This window comes from Schistocerca piceifrons, chromosome X (assembly GCF_021461385.2).
Source record: "Schistocerca piceifrons isolate TAMUIC-IGC-003096 chromosome X, iqSchPice1.1, whole genome shotgun sequence".
NCBI lineage: Eukaryota > Metazoa > Arthropoda > Insecta > Orthoptera > Acrididae > Schistocerca > Schistocerca piceifrons.
In genome coordinates, this window is record NC_060149.1 from 191,799,143 (window position 1) to 191,823,393 (window position 24,251).

At 38.6% G+C, this 24,251-nt stretch overlaps 1 protein-coding gene across 1 annotated transcript in view; it reads left to right on the plus strand.

Annotated features, from left to right (window-relative positions):
- Window positions 1-24,251, plus strand: part of LOC124721161 (inositol 1,4,5-trisphosphate receptor) — a 360,416-nt gene that overhangs the window by 116,317 nt on the left and 219,848 nt on the right. The window contains exons 14-17 of the mRNA XM_047245990.1: window positions 1,229-1,404; window positions 4,011-4,166; window positions 8,711-8,861; window positions 19,993-20,137. Coding sequence (XP_047101946.1) covers window positions 1,229-1,404; window positions 4,011-4,166; window positions 8,711-8,861; window positions 19,993-20,137 — 628 coding nt within the window. The remainder of the gene's footprint in view (window positions 1-1,228; window positions 1,405-4,010; window positions 4,167-8,710; window positions 8,862-19,992; window positions 20,138-24,251) is intronic.

A 24,251-nucleotide genomic window follows, 5' to 3' on the forward strand; every position in this document is an offset into this window, starting at 1 on the left:
CTTTGAGCTATACATGTAAGGTTGCTTTATTATTATTAACCTAATGAGGTGACCGTTACCTGGTACACTGGTATTTGCCCATGGGAGCAGCATGATTCCAATCCCAGTCTGAGCTTCCAGATTTAAATTTTTGTGCAGTTTCCTCCTAAATCTCTAAAGCAAGTGTTAACTGTTGTATAGCTAGAGAAGGCCGAAATGCACGCGTTAAACTCAAGCAGGCTGGCGTGAGGTCTGAAACAGGATACGTAATGAATGCTATAAAGAAAAGTACGTAGCTGCTGGAATACTTAACTTTAATCCATCATTTGAATACATCGTTCTGGACGGTACGTTCAAGACTATAAACTGTTAATGGCGCCTTGCTAGGTCGTAGCAATTGACTTAGCTGAAGGCTATGCTAACTATCGTCTCAGCAAATGAGAGTGTAATTCTCAGTTAACCTTTCATAGCAACGTCGGCTGTACAACTGGGGTGAGTGCTAGTACGTCTCTCTAGACCTGCCGTGTGGTGGCGCTCGGTCTGCAATTACTGACAGTGGCGACATGCGGGTCCGTCGTATACTACCGGACCGCGGCCGATTTAAAAGCTACCACCTAGCAAGTGTGGTGTCTGGCGGTGACACCACATTAACATTGTCCCTTTGGTAATTACCCTTTCAATTTCCTACTCCCACACATATTCAAATGAGCAAGTGTATTATCTCTAATACATACATTAAACTCTGATTTCCATTCCTTCTAATATTTTTTAGAGAATTGCACAAAGAGTGTAACTTCAATCTCTTATTAATAATGCACTAGAGGCTATGTTGGCTACTGTAGGTGAGACTATTTTTTGTTCAAGAAATATTGTTGGGCACATCCATGTTATTCATTGCTCGTGTATCATGAAGTGTGGCTATGATTCAGTTTTAAGCTTGGTATTTAGAAAATGACACTTCCATTTTGTGGCTGGAAGAGTGTCCTTTTTTAATTCTTTTACTCATTAGGTAAAATTAGAGTACAGACTTTCGTGCTCTGCAAAATAAACTGATTACATAAATCAAATTAACAAGGACAGTCCTGTTTCATTAGTGTGTCAAATTCATGTATGTTGTTACAAGTGAACAGTGATTAATTTGAGCAAGAGTGTATACATACTTGTTTTTCAAACTTTATGTGCAACTACTGTGTGTATGTCTCATTTTTACTATTGTTCGCAGTCTCATCATTGTCATTGCTTGTTGCAGAAATCAATGTCCGTTTCTGAACTGTCACGTGGAGCGAAGCTTGGAAAATGGGAAGATCAAGCCATATTGGATTATTACAGACACCAGCTGAATTTGTTTTCTAACATGTGCCTAAACAGACAGTATTTAGCATTAAACAATCTTTCTCCTCATCTCGACATTGATTTAATACTCAAGTGAGTATTCAACACTCAGTTACTTGCATCATCGTAGATAAACTCATGCACCTTCAGTGAAGTGATGTCATATAGTGTTACGCTATTATCAACATTAAACAACAACTTAACAGCCAGGATTGCTTTGCTCAGCTTATCTGTGGATATATATATATAGAGGGTAACATTCCACATGGGAAAAATATATCTAATAACAAAGATGATGTGACTTACCAAACTAAAGCGCTGGAACGTCGATAGACACACAAACATACACACAAAATTCTAGCTTTCGCAACCAACGGTTGCTTTGTCAGGAAAGAGGGAAGGAGAGGGAAAGACATATATATATCTGTGTGTGTGTGTGTGTGTGTGTGTGTGTGTGTGTGTGTGTGTTTGTGAGCATAATCACATTCAAGTGCAAGAAAACTGATATAACTACCTAGACAGAAGCACCCAAAGATAGGCTCACAGCACCGGCACACACAAGAAAGACTGGAAACATTGCTAGCTTTTGGATGAATCCTTAAAAAAACCACACACACACACACACACACACACACACACACACACACACACACACACACACACACACACACAGATATATATATGTCTTTCCCTCTCCTTCCCTCTTTCCTGACGAAGCAACCGTTGGTTGCGAAAGCTAGAATTTTGTGTGTATGTTTGTGTGTCTATCGACGTTCCAGCGCTTTAGTTTGGTAAGTCACATCATCTTTGTTATTAGATATATTTTTCCCATGTGGAATGTTTCCCTATATATATATATATATATATATATATATATACAAACTTTCTTTGCCATATTTACTTTCAGTATAATTTTGATATGCTAATCATATTTTACATACAGCAATGTAAGTGTATAACTGAAAGTGCTCCAGACATTAAGTACATAGCAAACTCATTTTTCATTGTAAACTCTGTGATTTATTGAATTTGGTTACTTAATTTGAAACTCCTGTAATATGTATTAGCTGCAATGGAAAGGCAGCCAGTCCATTATACAGCTATGATGTGAAACTATAACATATGAAAGAATCAGAAATTTTAACTATAATAATTTCTTTAAAATTGCTTATTAAAGACTGCAGAGCAAATACAACAACTGAATCTGATGGCATTTGTTTCATTTAGTAGTACAAAAAGTGAAACATTCACCAAAAAATCTAACATCAGAAATGAATATGTTTAGCTTAATCTGCTAATATGTAAAAATATTTTTTTGCAAGTTGTAAAATGTGACATAAAATTTGACAATCTGCTTCCCAATTACATGACTGTCAAATGGCCATCTGAAAATATCGTGCACATATCTACAAAACAGGCTACTCAGGAAGTGTTTGATGATTGAGAAATGGCTGTGATGTGGTGGCAGAAAGCTGCTGTCACTTGACTAGCTGAAGTGTTAATTGCTGTGGTCTTCAGTCCAAAGAGTAGTTTGATGGAGCTCTACACACTACTCTATCCAGTGCAGGCCTCATCATCTCTGAATAAATGCTGCAACCTACATCCATTTGAACCTGCTTACTGTATTCATCTCTTGCTCTACAATTTGTACTCCCCCTCACACTTCCCACCAGTACTAAATTCAGGGCTAAATTGATGATTGCTTGATGACTCAGAATGTGTCTTTATCAGACAGTCCTCCTTTCAGTCAAGTTGGGTCAAAAAAATTCTAAAATACTTCTCTCCCCAGTTGTTTGTGGTGTCTCCTCGTAAGTTACATGATCTACCACTCTACTTTTCAGCATTCTTGTGTAGCACTTCGTTTCAAAACTTATGTTCTCTTCATGTCTGAATGACTATTATCTGTGTTTCACTTTCATACAAGGCAACACTCCAGTCAAACACCATCAGAAAAGACTCCCTAATGCTTACATTTATAAAAGATTCCTCTTTTTCATATATGTTTTTCTTGTTATTGCCAATCTGCATTTCCTATCTTCTCTGTTATTTTGCTACCCAAATAGCAAAACTCATCTACTACTTTCAGTGTCTCATTTCATAACTTAATTCCCTCCATATTGCCTGAGCTAATTCAGCTACTTTCCAACATCCATGTTTTACTTTCATTGATGTTCACTTCTACTTTTCAAGACAAGTCCATTCTGTTCAACATCTCTTCAAAGTCCTTAGGTGCCTCAGACAAAAATACAATGTGATCAGCAAACCTCAAAAGGTTTCATTTCATGTCCCTGAACTTTAATTCCTGTTCCAGATTTCTCCTTGGTTTCCTTCACAGCTTGTTAAATGTACATATTAAATAACATTGGGGATAGGCTCCCTTCTCAATCACTGCTTCCCTATCACGTTCTTCAACTCTTATAACTCCCATGCCACCTTTTAAATTTCAAAGAGTGTACTCCAGTCAAAACTGTCAAAAGTTTTTTCTAAATCTATGAAAGCTATAAATGTAGATTTACCTTTCTTCACCTACCTTGTGAGATAAGTCATAGGTGCAGTATTGCCTTCCACATTCCTACAATACCCCTGAACCCAAATTGATCCTCCCCAAGGTTGTATTCTAACAGTATTTCCATTATTCTCTGTCATAAACTATTTTGTCGTCTTGTCTTTTGTGATGTGACCAGAATATTTTGTTTCAGGTGCATGGCAGATGAAAGAGTGCCTTATGATTTAAGAGCCTCATTTTGTCGGTTGATGCTTCATCTTCATGTTGACCGCGATCCTCAGGAGCCTGTAACACCTGTGAAATATGCAAGACTGTGGTCGGAGATACCTTCCAAAATGACTATTCAGGAGTATGTATTTTATTGCTAATTTATGTTAGAGAGTAATTCTTCTTTTTTACTTGAAGATTTGTGTATAAATTTTGATTGAATAAGTTTCTTTCACTACCAAAGTTAAGTCTGTGTATTTCCACAAATTTACTGTGGAAGTATATAGATGTTATTGTGTTGCATGGTAATGTATAACATCTTTGATACTAAGAGTTGTGGATGGATATTTTGGTGTTGGATTCTTCTCCTGAATTCGCACTTGCAAAAATTGGAGCTCAAATACATACGTATCTTCCATCCATTAGATTTTTCTATTGTGACTTTCAGTCGCAACACTTAAAAGTCTGTATTACGACTGTTGTTGATGTCTGCTTAGTTATAGACTTAGGGACAAAGTGAAACTGAATGTTGGATCCAAGTTCTAATCCAGACCTTTAGTTTCATTGAGGGGAAAAAGAAAAATAGTGTGAATAATTGAAGGCTGATGAATGGGAGAGGCTAGCGAAGATTAAGCCCAGGGTTATTACTGGACTGAAGAATGTATTGGAGGGATAGCTGCCACCTTCACAGTTGAGAAAAGCTGATGTTGGTAGGATTCAAATGGCATGGCTTGTGAAACAGTGGAATGATGTACCACTGGGTGAGCAACCATGACATGGACACACATTGTGTATTCATTCATATGAGTGGATACATGGTTGATCCTCATAGGCACATAAATAGTCAAACTGCAATTGCAGCGGAGGTAGTGTGTGACTTAGCTGCATTCACAGGTAGGTCTTCATCTGATGGGGTAGAATTACCTGTGACAGCATTGGAAAAGGGATTTTTGTCACTAGTATGACCTATATGGCAGATGGTTGCAATTGGTAGCAGCATAAACACAAACCAAGAGGTAGGGTGAGTAGAAAATGGAACATCACATAATGTAAGGTGAAAAGAATTTTGAAAAGGACTTTCCTAATTTAAGTAATTTCCTAATTTAAAGACATACTGAAATGTTGTTGAAATTCTGGTGGTGATGCAGATATTCATCAGGCAATCCAGATTTAGGTTTCCCTAAATCACTTGGGGCAGATGCAGGGATGGTTCCTTTGAAAAGGCCATTGCCTATTTCTGTCCCCAAAATCACCCATTGCAAGCTGTGCTCCATATTTAGTTATCTTGTTGTTGATGCTCCACCCCAGGATGATACTTGAGTAATAAAGGAGTCACCAGTGAAGTGTAACTCAGTTTCCAAGAAGGTAACACACATAGTTGAGGAGGGTGAGGTGAAACAGATAAGTTGAAAGGTATAAAGGCTATAGAAAATTGAGAACAGAGTCTCTAGGCCCAGTAGTTTAATAATGAAGTTATAATTAAGGCAGAGAGCAATGGGGACAGTGGAGGAGGAACAGATGGATCAAATAGCTATCATGAGAGGTGCGAGACTAGGTTGTAGTATGTCTCCTGTCCTTTAAACATCTGTCATGACAAAATTTGGAGACAAAGCCTTGAATAATATAGGCAAAATAAAACTGTCATGAGAGAGAGAGCTTAAAAAGTGTGCTTTCATACCATAACCACTTGTAAATTGCATTGAGTTACTGGGTACTGTGGTTACACCAAAAGATTCATGTTTAGGAGTGGGGTTTTTAATGTCGATTTGGTCATCTTGGTTTAGATTTTCCATTATTTCCCTAAATAATTTCAGGTGAAGTCATGATACTCCCTTTAACAGGGCTGCGGCTGTTCCGGTCATTATTCTGTCAAAATGAGGCTTTAAACGAATAACTTACTTTTAGTATTGTATTCAAAAATTTTTGTTACGATTTTTGCATTACTATGTTCACAATGTAAAACAGTAGTTGACAACAAAAGGGTAAGAATCAGCACACGTAAGAGCTGTGCAGTGTGGTTAATGGTCACAGTGAAATATAGTCACAATATTGCTGTTAAAATAGTGTTTCAAGAATGTAAGGTCCAATGAACCACTAAATTAAGTTTGAATATTATCCAGTTATGATATTTTTATTCAGATTTCAAATGCTGAGGAGCTGGCACAGGGGTTAAGACACTGCACTTACATTGAGAAGGAAATGATTAAAATCCCTGTTCAGTCATCCAGATTAAAATTTTTCATGGTTTCATTATCCCTTAAAGTGAGTACCACAGTGGTTCCTTTGCCAAGGACATGTCCTGTTTTCTTTCACATACTTTGCCAATTTGAGTGTATGCTGTGTGTCTGACAACTTCATTGTTTATGGGATGTTTTAACACACCAACCGAGCTAACAAACCCTTTGGCTGCTACAATGATCTGCACTGTTTGAGCACCTTCCATTTTAGCTTGAACTGTAATGCTCATGGTAGCAAAGAAAGGGGAACTGCCAAGAAACTACTGAACACTTGATCAAGAAATCAAATCATCCTGTTTGTGTAATAATTCACACACACGTGTGATTGTACCACAAATACATATTTAAAAACCCCTCCAAAATTTCACAACACTGTTACAGTGCTGGTAGCTACAAGAAAACCGAAACATGTAGACACAATACAAAAAAAGAGAAAAAAGTTTATTTAGGTGTGTCAGCACCTTAAATTAAACTTTTTCGACTTCAAAACCCTTGACAAAAGCATTACTCAAAATTAATTGAAACCTCCATCCAAGACAATCCTAATCAGTGTCGCTAATTTTTATGCAAAATGCGATCAGGTAAATGAAAAAATTTTGGAAAACAAATTGGTGGAGGGTCCTTCATTTTAATGTGAGAAAATGTGACTACATATCATAATACCCCAAATGATTGAATCCTGGTGTGGTCACCAATTAATGTAAGATGTCATGTGACCTAACAAGTTTTTTGACTGCTATAATAATGAGCACTGATTGAGTAGATCAAGAGACAATGCAACAGATTGAACAGTATGAATAGAATGGCACTTGTAAATTAGTCCTCATTGTCGGATATTACAAAGATTGATTTGGCGAAGTGTGCAAGAAACAAAAGTGATGAGCATGACCTTTGTCTCAACAAATCATTCTTGAAAAAGCATAACTGTGGATAAGTACACAGTGTTTGCCCCGATTGTGCCAGAAAGACATGTGAAAACCACATGCGAATGACAAAGCGCACTCAGTCATGAGCCATTTAATTCCTGACTAAGTATCAACTTTCAGGACCTAATCAAGTTTAAAAGCAACACATTGGAAAGCACCTTCCTGCTCTCCTTCTTGGGTAGCTGTGGCTGCCAGATCTTCTTCTTCTTCTCTCTCTCGCTCTCTCTCTCTCTCTCTCTCTCTCTTTTTTTTTTTTCCAGCCCAATGCTCCATGTAGCAGATGTTTTTATAATTATGCAATGAACTGCCTTCCTGCATATACAATTCTGAGAAAACCAAGCTCTAAGCTCCCTGTTGTCAGATATCATGTGCTGCATCCTAAACAACCACTTACTGTTTTTTTAGATCACCCAATGAGATATTGTTTCACCTTTTGAGAGATAGGAATTGTCACCCCATGTGGAGTGGCACCCACCTGTTGTGCTTCCTCTACTACAAGGGAAGAAGAACAAACTTTTAACAATAAATAGCTACCGAGCTTCTTATGAGAAAGCAGAGATAAATAGCTCCTGACCAGTCTGGCAGTTTTCTAGGAAAAGCATTACTGACGGAAACAACATTCCGCCAAGCAGAGAGGCTGACTTGTAAAAATAATTTGTTCTGCACTGGCCAGATGTGTGACACAGTTCAATTTAGAGGGCTTTTTAACCAGAGTCCCAGATATCTCAGAGCGTGGCTGCAGTTGGTGGAATCTTGATTGCACGTGCCTCGCCAGCACCACAGCAGACAATATGGGACCCACAAATGCCTACCTGGCGGTCAGTGCCCAGTTGATCATCCCTTGTTCCAACTGGACTAATGTTTAGAACTCTGCATTCTCCTGAGGGACTTCTGGAGGCTGGTCACCTGTGGCCCCTTGCCCCCTTCTACCCTGTGGCCCATGCAAGACGTGTCAGATTTGTACAATACAACAAATACAGGACATGCATTTAGTGACACAGGTAGAGAGAAATTAAAACATTGGTTAGCAGCTCGATCTTTACAGTCCTCAATATCATCCGTATTATCGGCATCAGATATTCATCAGTTCACTGAAACATGATACGGATAATGATAAATTGAAACAATGGCAGTGATACATTAGATGTGTCAGTCCACCACTTGATTGCTGCATTTCAGTGCTAAACCCAAATCTTCCTTGGTTTTAAATATTTGTTTTTAAAGTGTCATTTTACACATGTAATAAGGACAACAAGGCATTTGGGCTAGTGCCTCCACAATCCTCCTACTTCCTAAGGAACTGGTTAATTATGGCATCTCACAATGATAATACATTTGTGTGTTTGTAATATTTGCTACTAAAGGAATAGTTGTGACTCTAGGTTTAAGTCCTAAGTACCATTATATACATCTGCTAAGAACTGTATCTTATTCATGGTACAGTAATTTCATCATTTTATATCATTGTATGTGTTAATCCTGTTGTTATGAGATTTTTCTATGCTTTCTTTTTTGTTTACTAGCTACGACAGCAACAAAACACCAGACCACAATAAGGAGGCAGTGAGGGCGAGATTTGGTTCCACAATAATATTTGTGGAAGATTATTTGTGCAATGTTGTTGGAGAAATGTGGAGCTTTGCAGATCAAGACCAAAATAAATTAACATTTGAGGTATTAATTTACTTTGCACACATTTTTTCTTAATCACTTCTTCAATAAATATGGATGAACAGTGTATGTCATATTTGAAAATGAGTATTATTATTATTTGTAGCCATCAAAATAATTGACTACCTCCATTGTGAATTGAAGGTACTGATACACAAGGAAATCTGTATCTGTAGCTGAATGGTCAGAGTGGTTGACTGCCATGCGGAGGACCCTAATTCAGCTCGTGGTACTGTCAGGGATTCTTTGTTGGTGGGAGGATTGGAACTATATGCTTTCAGCCTTGTGATGCCATTTGAGGAGCTACATGATTGAATAATAGTGGTTTCAACTCATGAGAACTGAAAATGGCCAGGGGAGTGGTGTGCTGACCCCGTGCCCCTCCATACCACATCCAATGATGCCATTGGTGGAGGGTGGTACAGCAGTCTGTTAATACCGATGGTCTCACCAGGGCCTGTGGACAGAGTTTATGTTTAAGATAGACAATGAAAATGGTATCAAACCATTTTTGCTTGACAACTCTTGCTGCTCAGTAGTTGAAGTTCTGAGTAGACCCCATTACTAAATTTAAATATTTAATAAATCTGTTGTAAAACTAATCATGTTAATGGTCAACATGCAGTCACGATCTACCTGAGAAAATTTATTGTATTTATAAATCTGTGGAGACATTCCACATCATTACGAGATTGTACAACCAGCTAAACTGTTGTGTCCTCAGAGTCTTTCACAGCTGCACATCTGAATAAAATCTTCTCAGTTTTCTAGGCACATCAGTTGGAATAAAATTTTTGAGCTTTCAATGGCTATCTCTACCATCGTCGTCAGCAGTAAAACCACTGACTGCCATGGCTGGCAAGGTTTTTCACTTATATAGCCATGATTGCGACCTCTGGTACCAGTCAGAGAGGGCCAAAATGATACTTGCGCCATGGGCAGCTTGTAGCAGTTCCGGCCCGCTGCAGGACCGAGTGATGTCAAGTGGCACAAGGAGCCAGCACCATGTTTGAAACTGCTGCTCCTGGAAGTCAAAAGGAAACAACGATGGATGTTTGATGCATGTAGGGAGGTGGAAGTGGCAGTTTCAAATGTAGCGCCAACCCTTGTGTCACCTGATGTCACTCGGTTCCATGGTGGGTGACAGCTGCTGTGAGCTGCCCAACTCACCTTTCATTCACACGTTCTGATTGGTGTCAGAGGCTGCAGTTGTGGCTATGTAAGTAGAAAACCGTGCCAGCCCCAGCTGGAGATAGCCATCAAAAGCTCGAGAATTTTATTTGAATTGACACGTCTTGTAAACCAAGAAGATTTTATTCAGCTAAACTGCTGTATTGCAAAATTTAGGAGGATTAAAACTGAACTTTCTCTTTGGCTTATGGTCCCTAATTGAAGCTTTTTTATTTATTTCATTGCTAATTTATGTTTTGGTGCTGTGGAAAATGATACACCAATTGTATGTGCATCTCAGTCTCCAGTAGTGTTCTAGAACACAGGAACATAACTGTTAAAAATACTTCAGACTGAATATTTCTGTTGTGAAATTAAATATAGAGTGGTTTGAGCAATGAAATACTATTGCTTGTTGAGTTGTTATTTTCGGAACTGGGGTCATGTTTACAATAAAGTAGTCATTGAAAGGTAACAAGATAACTCAGTTACAAAATCTATTACCTGTACTGTGGAAGTGTTCTCAACAGGTATCTCTTTCACACATTTGGCACCTAATTGTTTGCTTCGTGTGCACCTTTTAGAAACAAGCAAGTGAAATTGAAATCCACACTGCTTACTGAAATATGTAGAAAGAGGTATTTTACTGTACTCTGTGTTTCTTTGATTTGCTATGATTATGATCTGGAATTTTTTTAATTCCAAAAAACATACTCTTGTTGTCATTGGAAAAAGCTTGCAAAGTGACTACTCACCTATTAATAGCAGATGTAGATACATTTATGGTGCTGGAGAGTGGGAAACCTTGAAGGCAGATGAATGAGCATGGAAAATATATATATATATATATATGAAGCTAGGGACAGCACACAAACAAGTAACGTACTGGCAACAGTATGAAGTGTGCATACATCTGACAGCTATACACCAGCTGCTGCAATGTATGTGTATGTCTATGAGTTCTGTGGTAAGTGAATGTCATTATTTTTGTAAAGCTGCTCTTAGAGTGGCAAAGATTTGGGGTGGATGATTCAGACCTTACCGTATCTCATACCTTCTAATGGTGTCATAAGTGTTTTGTATATCTGTGAATGCAGTTATGATGTCTGTCCCAAATTCCCATTTCTTTTCTACTACCTCTCTGGCTGTAAATATGGCATTATAATTGATCTTCCAGGCCAAAATCCTTGTTGCTCTTCTCTTAATTGTGGTTCTATTGTGTTCCTGATTTTCTATAAAGCTACCCTTTCATAAATCTTCATGCAATGGCACAGTAGTGATATTCCTCTGTAGTTCTCACAGAGTACCTTGTTACTCTTATACTGCATTGACTAAGACCTGTTTAAACCTCCTTTATTATTCTTCTACATCCTTCCTCTCATCCTTGGGAAGCTGTGTCATAATCCTTTTCGTGTATAAATATCTTAGGTTTCATCATCTTCCAGTATTTGACTTTTGCCTATTCTCCCCTCTCACCCCCCCCCCCCCCCCCACCCCACTGCTTGAAATTTACCCTTCTTGAATTTCTACATTGTCCCTACCAATAGTCCATTATGGTCATTGCTGAGGCATCTTTTGATTTCTCCACTTATTATTATACATTATATAATGAATTTCTATTGCAAATTCCATCTGTATCTGGTAAACTTGTGACAACCTCTTTTCTTACACTATCCATTACCAATTATCCATTTATATCTCATGCATGTGTGTAGTAATACCTCCCATCCATCATTTCTGTGATCTTCTCCATGGCTTCCTATAACCATTCTATATCCTCCTCTATTGTTCCCAGCTGTAGCATTATAGTCTTTATGATCACAGTCTTGTTAGAGGTTACATCATCATCCAGTTTAGTGATAGACTATTCCTTTTCATATGTCTTGCATTGTATTTGAGGAGTGTAAACCTGTATTATATAAGTAATATTTCCTTCCATCATTATCTTAACTTTAATTATCGTGCCACATACATTTTCCAGATTAAGTACTTTATTCACCAGTTATTTACCACTATTATTGTGACACTGTTTCTTCTTTTGTCTCTTCCTGGCCACCTCTTTTTATATCCTTTTTCCAGCAACCTACTACCATTTCATTTTTTGCCTATTTCATTTAGTCACATTATCTCTCTGTCATTATGTGTGTGATTTCCTGAATTCTTGCACTCTTTTTTTCTAAAGATACAATGTTAATAATCCCAGTTATTATATTTTTCTTCAGACAAAGCTATCTTCCATTGAAGCCATGAAAGAAAGCTATCTTTCATTGAAGCCATGATGGCCATCATACCTGAAAGATCTGACCAAAGGCTTTGTCACTTTAAGTTTTGGTTTCGATTTGAGGCTCATTTGATTGTTGAAAGCTATTTAGCAGTACTGTTTTATCCAGTTTTCATGTCAGTTTCTGTAATTACTTTAATTTTTACGACTTTCTCTAATTTACAGAAACCTGCTATTTTGAGTGCTAAACAGTTTTCAGGCTGTGATCTCTTATCATCACTTGCTTTGTCATGTTTTTATCCCACAATAGTTATATATCTCATGTTCAGCATTTAGCAGTGTGTTCCGTATTACGGCATCCGAGATGCAGTGGAGGATCCCTTAATATTCTCCATATTTCCTTGAGACATGTAATATTGTCTTTATTTACTACTGTTGTTACTTCAGCCACTTGATATATCAATAAGCAAAATCAAGAACCAAATTGAAACTGAAGTTGAAGTTATGTATCAGTTAGGTCTCATTTCATGTGTACAAAGATTTGTTCATGCACACCTATCAAGAGGTCCTCACTGTTCATGTAGAACAAAACATTATCACAGTGACGTTCTCCAACAAGTTATGCCTTTCCCTCAAAGTGCAATATCCATAATGAAGACCTTCTTGGTTGTTTTCTCTTTACCTAACTTTGTCCTGAACTGCATTTCCTGAGTATGTAAACATTGAAGAAATGTTTTTGTATCAATACCGCATTTGAGATAAGTAGAAACAGATACTTAATGACTTCTGGACTGTTTTTATTATATTCTCTTTTGCTTTGTGTATCTTTATCAACACTGTAGCAACAAACATAGCATGAGTTGTGGTGCTCAGCTCCCATTACCTCTCATTTTTCTTTTCCAATTCCATCTGCTTCTCAGTCTCTGGGAATCATTGCTGTAAATATACCATACGACAAGTTGCTCTCTATGCCCTTTCAAAAGTGTTTGAGAACTAGTTTTTCTATTATATTCTATCATTCTACTTTCAAAACAGTTGAAATCGGGAACTCATTTCAACTAGGAGCAGCTTCTCTGGTATAGATTTGGCACTGATTTTTCCACACATTTGCCCTGGCTCCCTGTTGGTGCTTCAGTGAAGAGCTTCAGTTATTCTGGTTCTTTCATTAACCTATGGTAGTCACCTCAGCTTCACCTAAAAATCCATCACTCCTCCAGCCTTTCAGTGACCTGTGCTGAATTTAATGTAACTCCAAGATGCCACAATCCTTAGGACTTCAGGGAAAGTATCCACAAATTACTCGCTGAACACAGCGAATTAGCTGTTCCTGCCATGGCAAAATAGGCCTCTCATATTTGATGGAACATTGTCTGGGGTTGCCTGTTTTATTCAGCAGTTATGCATGTTTCCCTTATAGATGAATAAATCTTTTGGCATTTATCAAAGGTTTATGTGGAGGGGAAGTGCCCTCATGACAGTGTTTTACTTATGTCTATGGTTTTGATGGATCTAAATAGTAATACATCCACAGGGAAAGGCCTCATTTATTGCTGCCTGTTTGTAAATGACTTTCAAGTTTTTAGTTCATCTTGCAGTAATGCAGCTAGTACATGCCAGCTATAGCTGACAGTCATGGTAATGTGCAAATATGTGTGTGTGTGTGTGTGCGTGCGTGCGTGCATTTTTAATCTTCCTAAAAGATGAGTGAGGGGACCCATGCACCACCAGAAATATTAAAGTTTCTGTGAGATTTATGAGAATCATTTTAGCTCAGATGTTTACAGCACTGCCACACCTGTAGGACCTGAAAATGCAGGCCATCAGAACAACAAATATTTTTCATACACATTGTGCATCTGTGGAACAGACTGAACCTGACTGCTCTGTCCCAACATAATTATTGATGCTCAGTATTCAGATCTGCTACTTAAAGTTAATGGATTAAGTCTACCATGGGGGAATTCCCCACACAGTTGACCGTGCGGTCTAACGCACGGCTTTCCGGGCGGGAAGGAGCGCCTGGTCCCTGGCACGAATCCGCCCGGCAGATTTGTGTCGAGGTCCGGTTAACCGGCCAGTCTGTGGATGATTTTTAGGCAGTTTTCCATCTGCCTCGTTGAATGTGGGCTGGTTCCCCTTATTCTGCCTCAGTTACACTATGTCGGCGATTGCTGCGCAAACAAGTTCCCCACATACGTGTACACCACGATTACTTTACCACGCAAACATAGGGGTTACACTAGTCTGGTGTGAGACGTTCCCGGGGGGGGGGGGGGGGGGGGGGGGGTCCACCGGGGGCCGAACCGCACAATAACTCTGGGTTCGGTGTGGGGCGGCGGAGGGGTGATGTGGACTGCGGTAGTCATCGTGGGGTTGTAGACCACTGCGGCTTCGGCAGGGACGGAGCCTCCGTCGTTTCTAGGTCCCCGGTTAACATACAATACAATGGGGAAATTAGTGTGGCTACAGCCTCTGCACTAGAGCCAGAAAGCTGCCACTTCATGTCATTGTGCAAACAGCTGTGTACAAGGCATGCTTTTTAAGCAGTGCCATTTTTATGTTAAACAGAAGTGAGTTTTTGAAACAATTTTATTATTACTTGAAAGCCTATTATGTAATCTACATTTTAACATATTTTACATAAACATTAAAGTACTTATTGTCATGAACAATACAACGTCTGAATTCCTTTCTCATAAAAATATGCTACTTGATTTGCTAACCTCTGCTGAGTGACTGTTTCAATGTCATCAGTGTTCTCATGGCACCGTCCACCTAAATCCTTTTTCTTTTAGCTTGAGAAGAACACACTAGATATTGACAAATTGTAAGGTGACTGTTTCTTGAAATTTTGCATCCTCTTTCAACACCAAGATGGTTGTCCACTTCATCATGAATATTACTACGGCCATCTTTAGACATTCCTAACTATTCCATCACTCATAGTATTTTATCCATAGACTTTATTAATCTGCAAAGACTTTCCACCATTTTCATGTCTTTTACACATTTAAAACACCATGACAAAAAAAGTAAAACATCCAGAATGGAGGAGGAAATGAGTTGAGAGGTTCTGTGAAGTTATTTCAGTGATGATAATACTCAGTCAAATTTACAAAGAACTTAGCAGAATCGGCCTACCTACCAGTGTGACTTCGCCTCTCCTACCACCTGTATGCTCCTTTGAGACAAGCTGGCCCACAACAGTTGTAACTTGTCCTTGATATGGATACTGACACTGGGCCAAAGTTGACATCCAAGCAGGTCCCATGCATGCTCTATCAGGCGGAGATCTGTGAATCCTGCGGGTCACATAAGTACTGCAGCATCACGAAGAGAGTTCATAGAGACACATGCCATGTGTGAACGAGCGTTGTCCTATTGCGCGAGCGATAGCACGAAAGGATTCAGGATGTCCGCGAAGTACCATTGTCATCGGGGTTCCCTTAGTCACTACCTGCTATGATCTGAACTCGTACCCAACGGCTGCCCTCACCAAGAAGCCAGGAGTTACACTGCTGTGTGTTTCCAAAACCAATGAAGAATGGGTTGTTCCCCAGGTCATCTCCATACTTGATGACAACGGTCATCTGGTGTATTGCCGAACCACAGTTCATCGCTAAACACACTGCACTGCAATTTGTCGGCAGTCTGTGTTTCCCAGTCACGGCACCACTTCAACCACAGATGTTTGTGTAGTAGTGCTAATGGCAGCCTACACGTGGGACGACAGTTCCCTAATCTGACTGCTGCTAGTCTCTGATCGAGGGTGCGGGATGTCACAGAATGTTGCAGGGAGTTCAGATGGCAGGCACAGGTGTGAAAGAGATACCATGTGCTTGGTGCACAATCCAGCAGTCCTCCCTTGTGATGGTAGATTTTTTGCCCGAAATCTTGGTGGCTGTGTCTGTCCTCACTTTCCCGTGAAGTGCAACATCAGGCCACTGTCACATCTGAATGCCCAACAGTACTGGATATTGTGCAATTTGACCAGCCGGTCAGATGGAGAACCACAATGAGTCCCATTTGAAACGCTACAAGGCACTGATAACGCCGTCGCATACAAGTACTTGGTATCCCTGTGTCCTCCACAGTAATGCTCAATGTATGATATTGCTTACTGCCCTTGTGTACCTTACCAGGCCTGGTAACAACACAAAACATGAACAGCACTAATGCACTCTGGAAGCCATTCTCCCTGTCACGTAGAATTGCAATTCTGATCATTTACGTACCCACCATTGTTGTGTATGTATTTGTAGTTATCACCAGGGTTGGCGTAAATCTCTGCCTTGGCACCCTAAGAGACTGCAGATTGTAAATTTGATAAATTTTTAAAAAGAAGCACTTCAACTTGAAGGTAATGAGGTTTTGTTCTGCTAGGAACCAGGGAACGCTGGAATAGGAATTAGTGAGCAGTTGATACAGCAGCCAAGGAGGTGTAAGGGGTGACCAAATTGAACATTGTGTCATTAACCATGTGCTGTATAATCTTTCTCTCAGCCCAGAGGCCAGTGCATTAGTGGTAGGAAGTGTGCATGGAGGTGAGGGACAAGAAGGTGTACTTAGAGAAATAAATTACCCAACCACGGTGTTCATCCTCATAGTCGCAGAGTTGGAGTAAGTCACACTCTTCTCCTCATTTATTTTGGCGAAAGGATCTTCCAGCCTGTTGTCTGTGACATGTGATTGTTAGAATGCCACAGTTTAAGAACAAGCATTTTATGTTCTGTACAGACTACTGCAGTAAACTTTTAACTGGGAACCTGTACCTTATTTAGCTGACAATTGAGCAATTGTGTGTTGTGTTTTACAATTTTGTGTCTTGTCTATATCTCAAGTTAAATTTTGAGATTGGAATGTTTTAGTGTGTTACAGTGTGCCAGAATCAGAAGTTTTTTGTTAAATGTTCTGCAAGGCACATGTTTGTGCTGTAGCTTTTTAACTTTTCTCTGAGTGCTGCTGTTATTTTATCATAATTTTCAATACCCAACATAGTTTAATAGCATTATCAGTGTAAGTTTGTGTACATATGTATATGAAAAATATATCTAAAAACAAAGATGATGTGACTTACCAAACAAAAGCGCTGGCAGGTCGATAGACACACAAACAAACACAAACATACACACAAAATTCTAGCTTTCGCAACCAACGGTTGCTTCGTCAGGAAAGAGGGAAGGAGAGGGAAAGATGAAAGGATGTGGGTTTTAAGGGAGAGGGTAAGGAGTCATCCCAATCCCGGGAGCTTGTAACCTGTTAGTTCATCCCTATGAAATCCCCAAACCACCTTCCCTACCCTCTGGCTCCTACTCTTGTAACCGCCCCCGGTGTAAAACCTGTCCCATGCACCCTCCCACCACCACCTACTCCAGTCCTGTAACCCGGAAGGTGTACATGATCAAAGGCAGAGCCATGTGTGAAAGCGCCCACGTGATTTACCAACTGACCTGCCTACACTGTGACGCATTCTATGTGGGAATGACCAGCAACAAACTGTCCATTCGCGTGAATGGACACAGGCAGACAGTGTTTGTTGGTAATGAAGATCACCCTGTGGCTAAACATGCCTTGGTGCACGGTCAGCACATCTTGGCACAGTGTTACACCGTCCGGGTTATCTGGATACTTCCCACTAACACCAACCTATCCAAACTCCGGAGATGGGAACTTGCTCTTCAATATATCCTCTCTTCCCGTTACCCACCAGGCTTCAATCTCCGCTAATTTCAAGTTGCCGCCACTCATACCTCACCTGTCATTCAACAACATCTTTGCCTCTACACTTCCGCCTCGACTGACATCTCTGCCCAAACTCTGTGTCTTTGAATATGTCTGCTTGTGTCTGTATATGTGTGGATGGATATGTGTGTGTGTGCGAGTGTATACCCGTCCTTTTTTCCCCCTAAGGTAAGTCTTTCCGCTCCCGGGATTGGGATGACTCCTTACCCCCTCCCTTAAAACCCACATCCTTTCGTCTTTCCCTCTCCTTCCCTCTTTCCTGATGAAGCGACTGTTGGTTGCGAAAGCTAGAATTTTGTGTGTATGTTTGTGTTTGTGTGTCTATCGACCTGCCAGCACTTTCGTTTGGTAAGTCACATCATCTTTGTTTTTAGATATATTTTTCCCACGTGGAATGTTTCCCTCTATTATATGTATATGAAAATGTATGTAGGTGTATATTTCATGCAATGTAGTTGGAAGGTTTTATATTTTTCCAACCATGTTTACGTACACTTATTTCAGTAAGGCTGTTGTAGACTGATATAAAGCACCACATATCTTATCAACACCACAAGACTCATCATAATTCAGTATTTAATCCTCATAGGGGCTGTAGACTCACTCAGTGGTGTAAAAACCACCAGCCTTGAACCCTTGTGGTTCTGTAAGAAAAGTCATCCATGTAGACACACATGCCTGGTACCATATCCAGGATAACTCAGCCATGTTTTGTAATACCTCACCTTACCTAATGCAGTGTTTCCTTCATAACCTGATTTAGTCTAAGGCAGTTTTCTCAAAAGCTGACATGTTGAGAGATGGGGCGGTTGTATGGTTATAATATTTATAATTTGAGTGCTAACCATTGATAAGTACAGTTTTAAATAGTTTATGTAACTCAGACCATTAGCAGTTTTAGATTTTTACAAATCCAGCTTCAGATGGTTTCTTACAGCTTACCAGGTAGCTGTTACAAGCCAATGAAGACAAATTTGTTGAAATTGAAACCAGTAATGGTTTGAGTTAAATAAATTTTTAAAACCATACTTATGGCTGATAGCTGCGTAAATTATAAATCTTATGATTTAGCCTAGTTTGTGTAAACTATCTTAAGATGACAGATAGAGACATAGTGTAGTTAACATTTGTGCGGGATTTTAGTTTTGTATTAGGTCATTATTAAGTTGTTTGAAATGTACATGTTGAGAGAGAAGGGGGAATGAATCTTGCTTTGAAATTATGTGAGAAAGAAAACTGCCAAAACCCAAGATCCATTTGGGATGACTTGCCAGGTATCAGCTCATTCAGATAGTTTGAAAACTGAGCATTTATTTAATCTTTGAAACTGAGTACTTAACACTTACAGCTCTTATAGAGGATGAAGTTGTGTCACTGCTGTGTAACAGCACAGAAAAATGTGTTGTTGTCTTCATGAATCCCTTGATGAACTACAACTCAGATATTCAGTTTTAACATTTTGTCTTGTGGCCCAGCAGAAAACTATTAGTTGGAATAGAGAGCAGATCTTAGATTCCGAGAAAAATGATTTTGTGATGTTTGTCAATAATAGTACCAGGCATAAAATCACATTAAGGCTGTAGAAAAGTGTGATGTCAACATGTGAAATACGTGTAGAATACCAAGGTGAAATTGATTTAACTATATTTCTTTCTTCATCTTCTTCTTCTTTTTTTTCTGTGTTTTAAAGGATGTTATAACATTTATTTTTTGAAAAATAATGGAGGAGATTAATGAAGTAAATGAAATCAGTTCACCTAAAAGGCATAGCAAGTGTGTCATAACTGAAGAGATTCTGAGAGTTGTACTTGAGAGAACACATTCCATAGGTAATAATATGTTGCATTTTGAACAACAAAGCTGTTTCTTGTGTTCTGCTTGTCAGCGGGATATTAAACCATAATCTTCTTCTTCTTCTTGTTCTTTGGAATAATAAAGCAAACTACTAAAAACTATAGTAGCTAAGCATAGTGAATACTGTAATTTGGGATTTTGTTTAAGGTGGTGAAGCTGGCAAGAGAGCTTATCTACTTCGGATTCTATAGTTTTAGTGACCTCCTGCGGCTCACTAAAACTTTACTGCGCATTCTGGATTGTATATCTGATGCAGATTTCAATGGAAAGATTCCAACTGGAGATGTTGATTGTGAGTACTGAGAAGTAAAATTTAAACTTTCAAGACAATGGAATGTATTGACGTGTTTCTAACTTCGTGTCTTACAATTTACAAGTTTTAGCTACGTGAAGTGTAACATAAAGTTTACATTGCCCAAAAGATAAAAAAATTATAACCTGAGCTATAAACTGGATGTTGCCATTACTGATGTATGTTGTACAGAAATATTTCAGGTTGTTCGTACAAGACACAGTTTTCCGTATTCAAAATCTTGTTTTTAGATAGAAATTATAATGCAATATATTATGATTTCTTCATGTAACATCCATGCCAAACACATTTGTCTTGAAATGCTAAGAAATTAATTGAACTTTACAAGGTTAAGTTCTGGAAGATGTGTGAAGCTGTCGACAAAGATTTCATTCTATTGGCAATGGTCCAAGGAACGGGTAGGTAATGTATTTATATCTCCTCCAAGCACCTTTATGGTACAAAATGGGAAGAGTAATTTCTTTTGTGTTTAGAATAGTTCTGTATTCTCTTAGCAAATCAAATATACTTTAAACATATACTTAAAATTTCTGCTCTTCATTACAACTTTTTAGTGAGTCTTTTTCTTTTACAATTCAGAAAGATTACTACAGTGGGATAAATTGGTTTACTTTTTATTGAAATGTTAATAATCGTCTCTTCCCATTTTCTGCAGCTGAACATAGGGAAAATGAAGAAGATGAAGGTAAAGACAGTTTAACATTCATACAAAACTATTAGAAAGAAATTCCCCATAATGAGTGAAAAGTAACTATTTTTTCAAAAAAAGAGAGAGAGAGAGAGAGAGAGAGAGAGAGAGAGAGAGAGAGAGAGAGAGAGAGAGAGAGAGTAGATTATATGGCTAATATATAGGTCTTCATTTTTGTGCTATAGGAGTACACATATATTAGAGATTGGAAGTTTGTTATTAAGCTGATAATGTACTTCTGATTACAAGCAGTTAGTGTCCTAAACTACTGCAGACAAGGCCATACTTAAGTCCTTTGACATAAAAATATGCTGCCAGAAATTGTGAAACAATTCTGATTCTTTGCCACCAAGACTAAACAGTTATGCACAGTAAAACTTTTGTCTTCAACATTCAACATCAGTTGTTGGTTAACTGGAAACTACACAGTCTATCACAATTTCTCTCACTCGCTCGCTCATTCATTCCTCCCTCCCAAAAAAGCATGCAATTTGATTAGAACTGTAAGCTTCAGGAATATTTTAGATAAATTTAAAGTTTTGTTCAATGTGAGAATCAAGAATATCATTACAGAAAGACAACCCTTCACTCTATAAAGGAAGAACTGAGCCATGGAAAGGCACATAAACAAGACGTTGAGCTTTGCTTCCAAATTTCCATTGGAGTGAATCATCTCTTGAACTGGTTTTTAGCATAGAATTCAGTTTCATAGGACCTTTTGATTAAATGGTACATTTTATTTTCTTACAACAACAAACAAAAATATTTCAAAGATCAATTACCTGTTTTGACTGGTAACTGCATTTTGAAAAACTTTTGTGCTTGGTGCCATTACAAAAAATTGGGTCATTGGTTAAGTTTTGTACCACTGTCTAAAATGAATCTAACTGTTCTGTAATAGCCCCATTTCGGTGTAACTGGAGGTCTCCCATTTCATTTAATTCCTAAGATTATAATTAAAATTTAAAAATTATGAACCATGTCCAAAGACCCTGTGATGAAAAGAGTTTAGCTATAAAAGAAGAAAGAAATAGTCACTACATAAGATCCGCCACACGTTATATTACAAGTTACTGTACTCTGCTTTCGTTTTTGAAGTAATGCACAAGTTAATCTCTGTGGAAGACTTTCTATCAGCTGTTGGGACCAATGCAACTACTTGCAGGTTTAATGGATGATAATTGTTTCAATTTTCTATTGTACTGTTATGTGCACAATGATGTTCAATTCCAGAAACTTAAAAATACACAGTTGCTGCGCATTGTCCCCTGTCCCCCACATTAGGAGAACCAACTGTCGATTGTTAGATAGCTGTTCTCCAGAAAAGGTCAGAATGGCTTCCACGTGTGCTTCTGATGTCCCCTGACTTCAAGCAGTTAAACATTTTTTAGTGTGAGGGCACGTCAAAGAACTGGAACATAAACTTGAAATTGCAGATCATTTACTTTAAGAGTGTGATGTGTTTAAAGCTGTTAGGTCCAATTATAGGATATGAAGACTTGTGATAGACTGACCATACCTCTTGAAAACCTGCAATCAAGCTAATGGCCAAAGGGTTGAACGTTTTCTGCAAAGGAACCAAATACCATTGGTAACACTGATCATTAAAGTTTCAGGGATTTCAGAAACTTGAAGTTATGATTCCTAACATCTAATCATTATTAATGCAGGTATGGAACTGAGAGGGCATTATACATTGACTCTATGCTGGTGCATTAACAAAAATCTGTGAAAATAGAGTGACATTATATGTAGCTGTGGTTTTGTAAATGTAATACAGTATTTCTTTCATTAAGCAAGCAAGTTGCTATACTACTATGCTTGGAACTTTGTTCAGTTGGAGAATGCATCTTTGCTTCAGTGGCAACTGATTCAACATGTTTAGATCTGTTACTAACTAGAAGATCTGAGGCATTGCCCTTGTACATCAGTTCTCCACCTTTTTAAGTTAATTTTCAGAAAAGATATTCAGATCAATCTCTCTCAAATTTCTGTCCCTGGAACTTCTTTTAATCACGTGGGTATCCCATTTTATAGCTGGCAAATTAAAACTTTCCCCCATTACAGAAGCATTGCCAGGAAATTTATTTGTAATATTCTCCTGTTTCTCTCTCTCTCTCTCTCTCTCTCTCTCTCTCTCTCTCTCTCTCTAGTGTTTTACCACTTGAGCACCTAAGGCAACTGACCTATAAAGTCGTCCAAATACCTTTTTGATCTGCATTTGACGCAAACCTTGAACCAGATTATTTCACTTTTGGAATATCTCAGTAGAAATTATTGAGTTCCATGCAGCAATAAATATGATGTCACACTTGGTGTCCGTCTCTCCTTATGATGTATACATCCCAGTTGGAATGCCAAATTCTGCACCAAATAACAGAGGTCAAGAAATCCAGATCTGAGATTGCCACCAAATGGCCTGAACCTCTGATTTAAACCATCCACTTGACTCCAAACCAGAGGACTGTGATCTAGTCTGGGTAAAATGCTGCAAGTTGTGAGCTGTGCTTCCACCCCATGTGCAAGGCTGTCTGTCTTCACCAATTCATACAGCTGGCTGACAACTAAGAAACTGAGGATGACCTGAATCCAGGCCACAGGTAGTGTTTGTGACAGCAAGAGCTATGATTTTTAGCCAGCTGTACCCATTTTACTCAATAGATTCTTTCCTTCTCACCCCATCCAGTAAGTCTCCCCTGACCGAGGGTTCAGGGTGATCTTTCTGAGCTCTCCCCATTTCCTAAACCTCACCAGTCATTTTCCTTCATCTCTCTTCCTTCCCCTTCAACCTGTCTGCCAGAAGAAGAAGAAGCCACAGGCTCTGAAAGCTTGCACATTTTCTTAATCTTTTATATGTTTGCTCCTGCTGCAACATGGCGAATAGATTTTTTTTTTTTTTTTTTTCATATCCAATTATGTTTTCCAAACTATATGTGATGATACATGAATACTGCAAATAGAAGCTAAAGTGCTCACATACACATGTGCTCTCAAGCAGTATTAGGTCTGCTGCTGTGCACTTCACAGTTCTTGTGATACTTAACAAAATGATTTCAAAATGAAACAAGGTATAATAGGGCAGCTTGGTTAATTGGAAGGTATGAACTGAAGCCATGTATTTGAGAGAGTAGAACAACAGGAACAAATATGATACAGCATTAAACAAAATATGTTGTACATTAAAAGAGAATAGGCACAGATAACAGTGTAAAGAAAATGAAAACTGAATTCACAGTACTGTCAAGAAAGCGATCCTTGAGACCTTGAAGAGAAGTGGTGCTGGCAATGAGGATGTTTATGTATCAGAAGTATTTTTCCAATTCATTGGTGGCATGGAATTTTAGAGTAGCCAATAACTTCTCAGAAGAAGTAATTTCTTTTCTCATCATAGTGTCCTGCTTTATT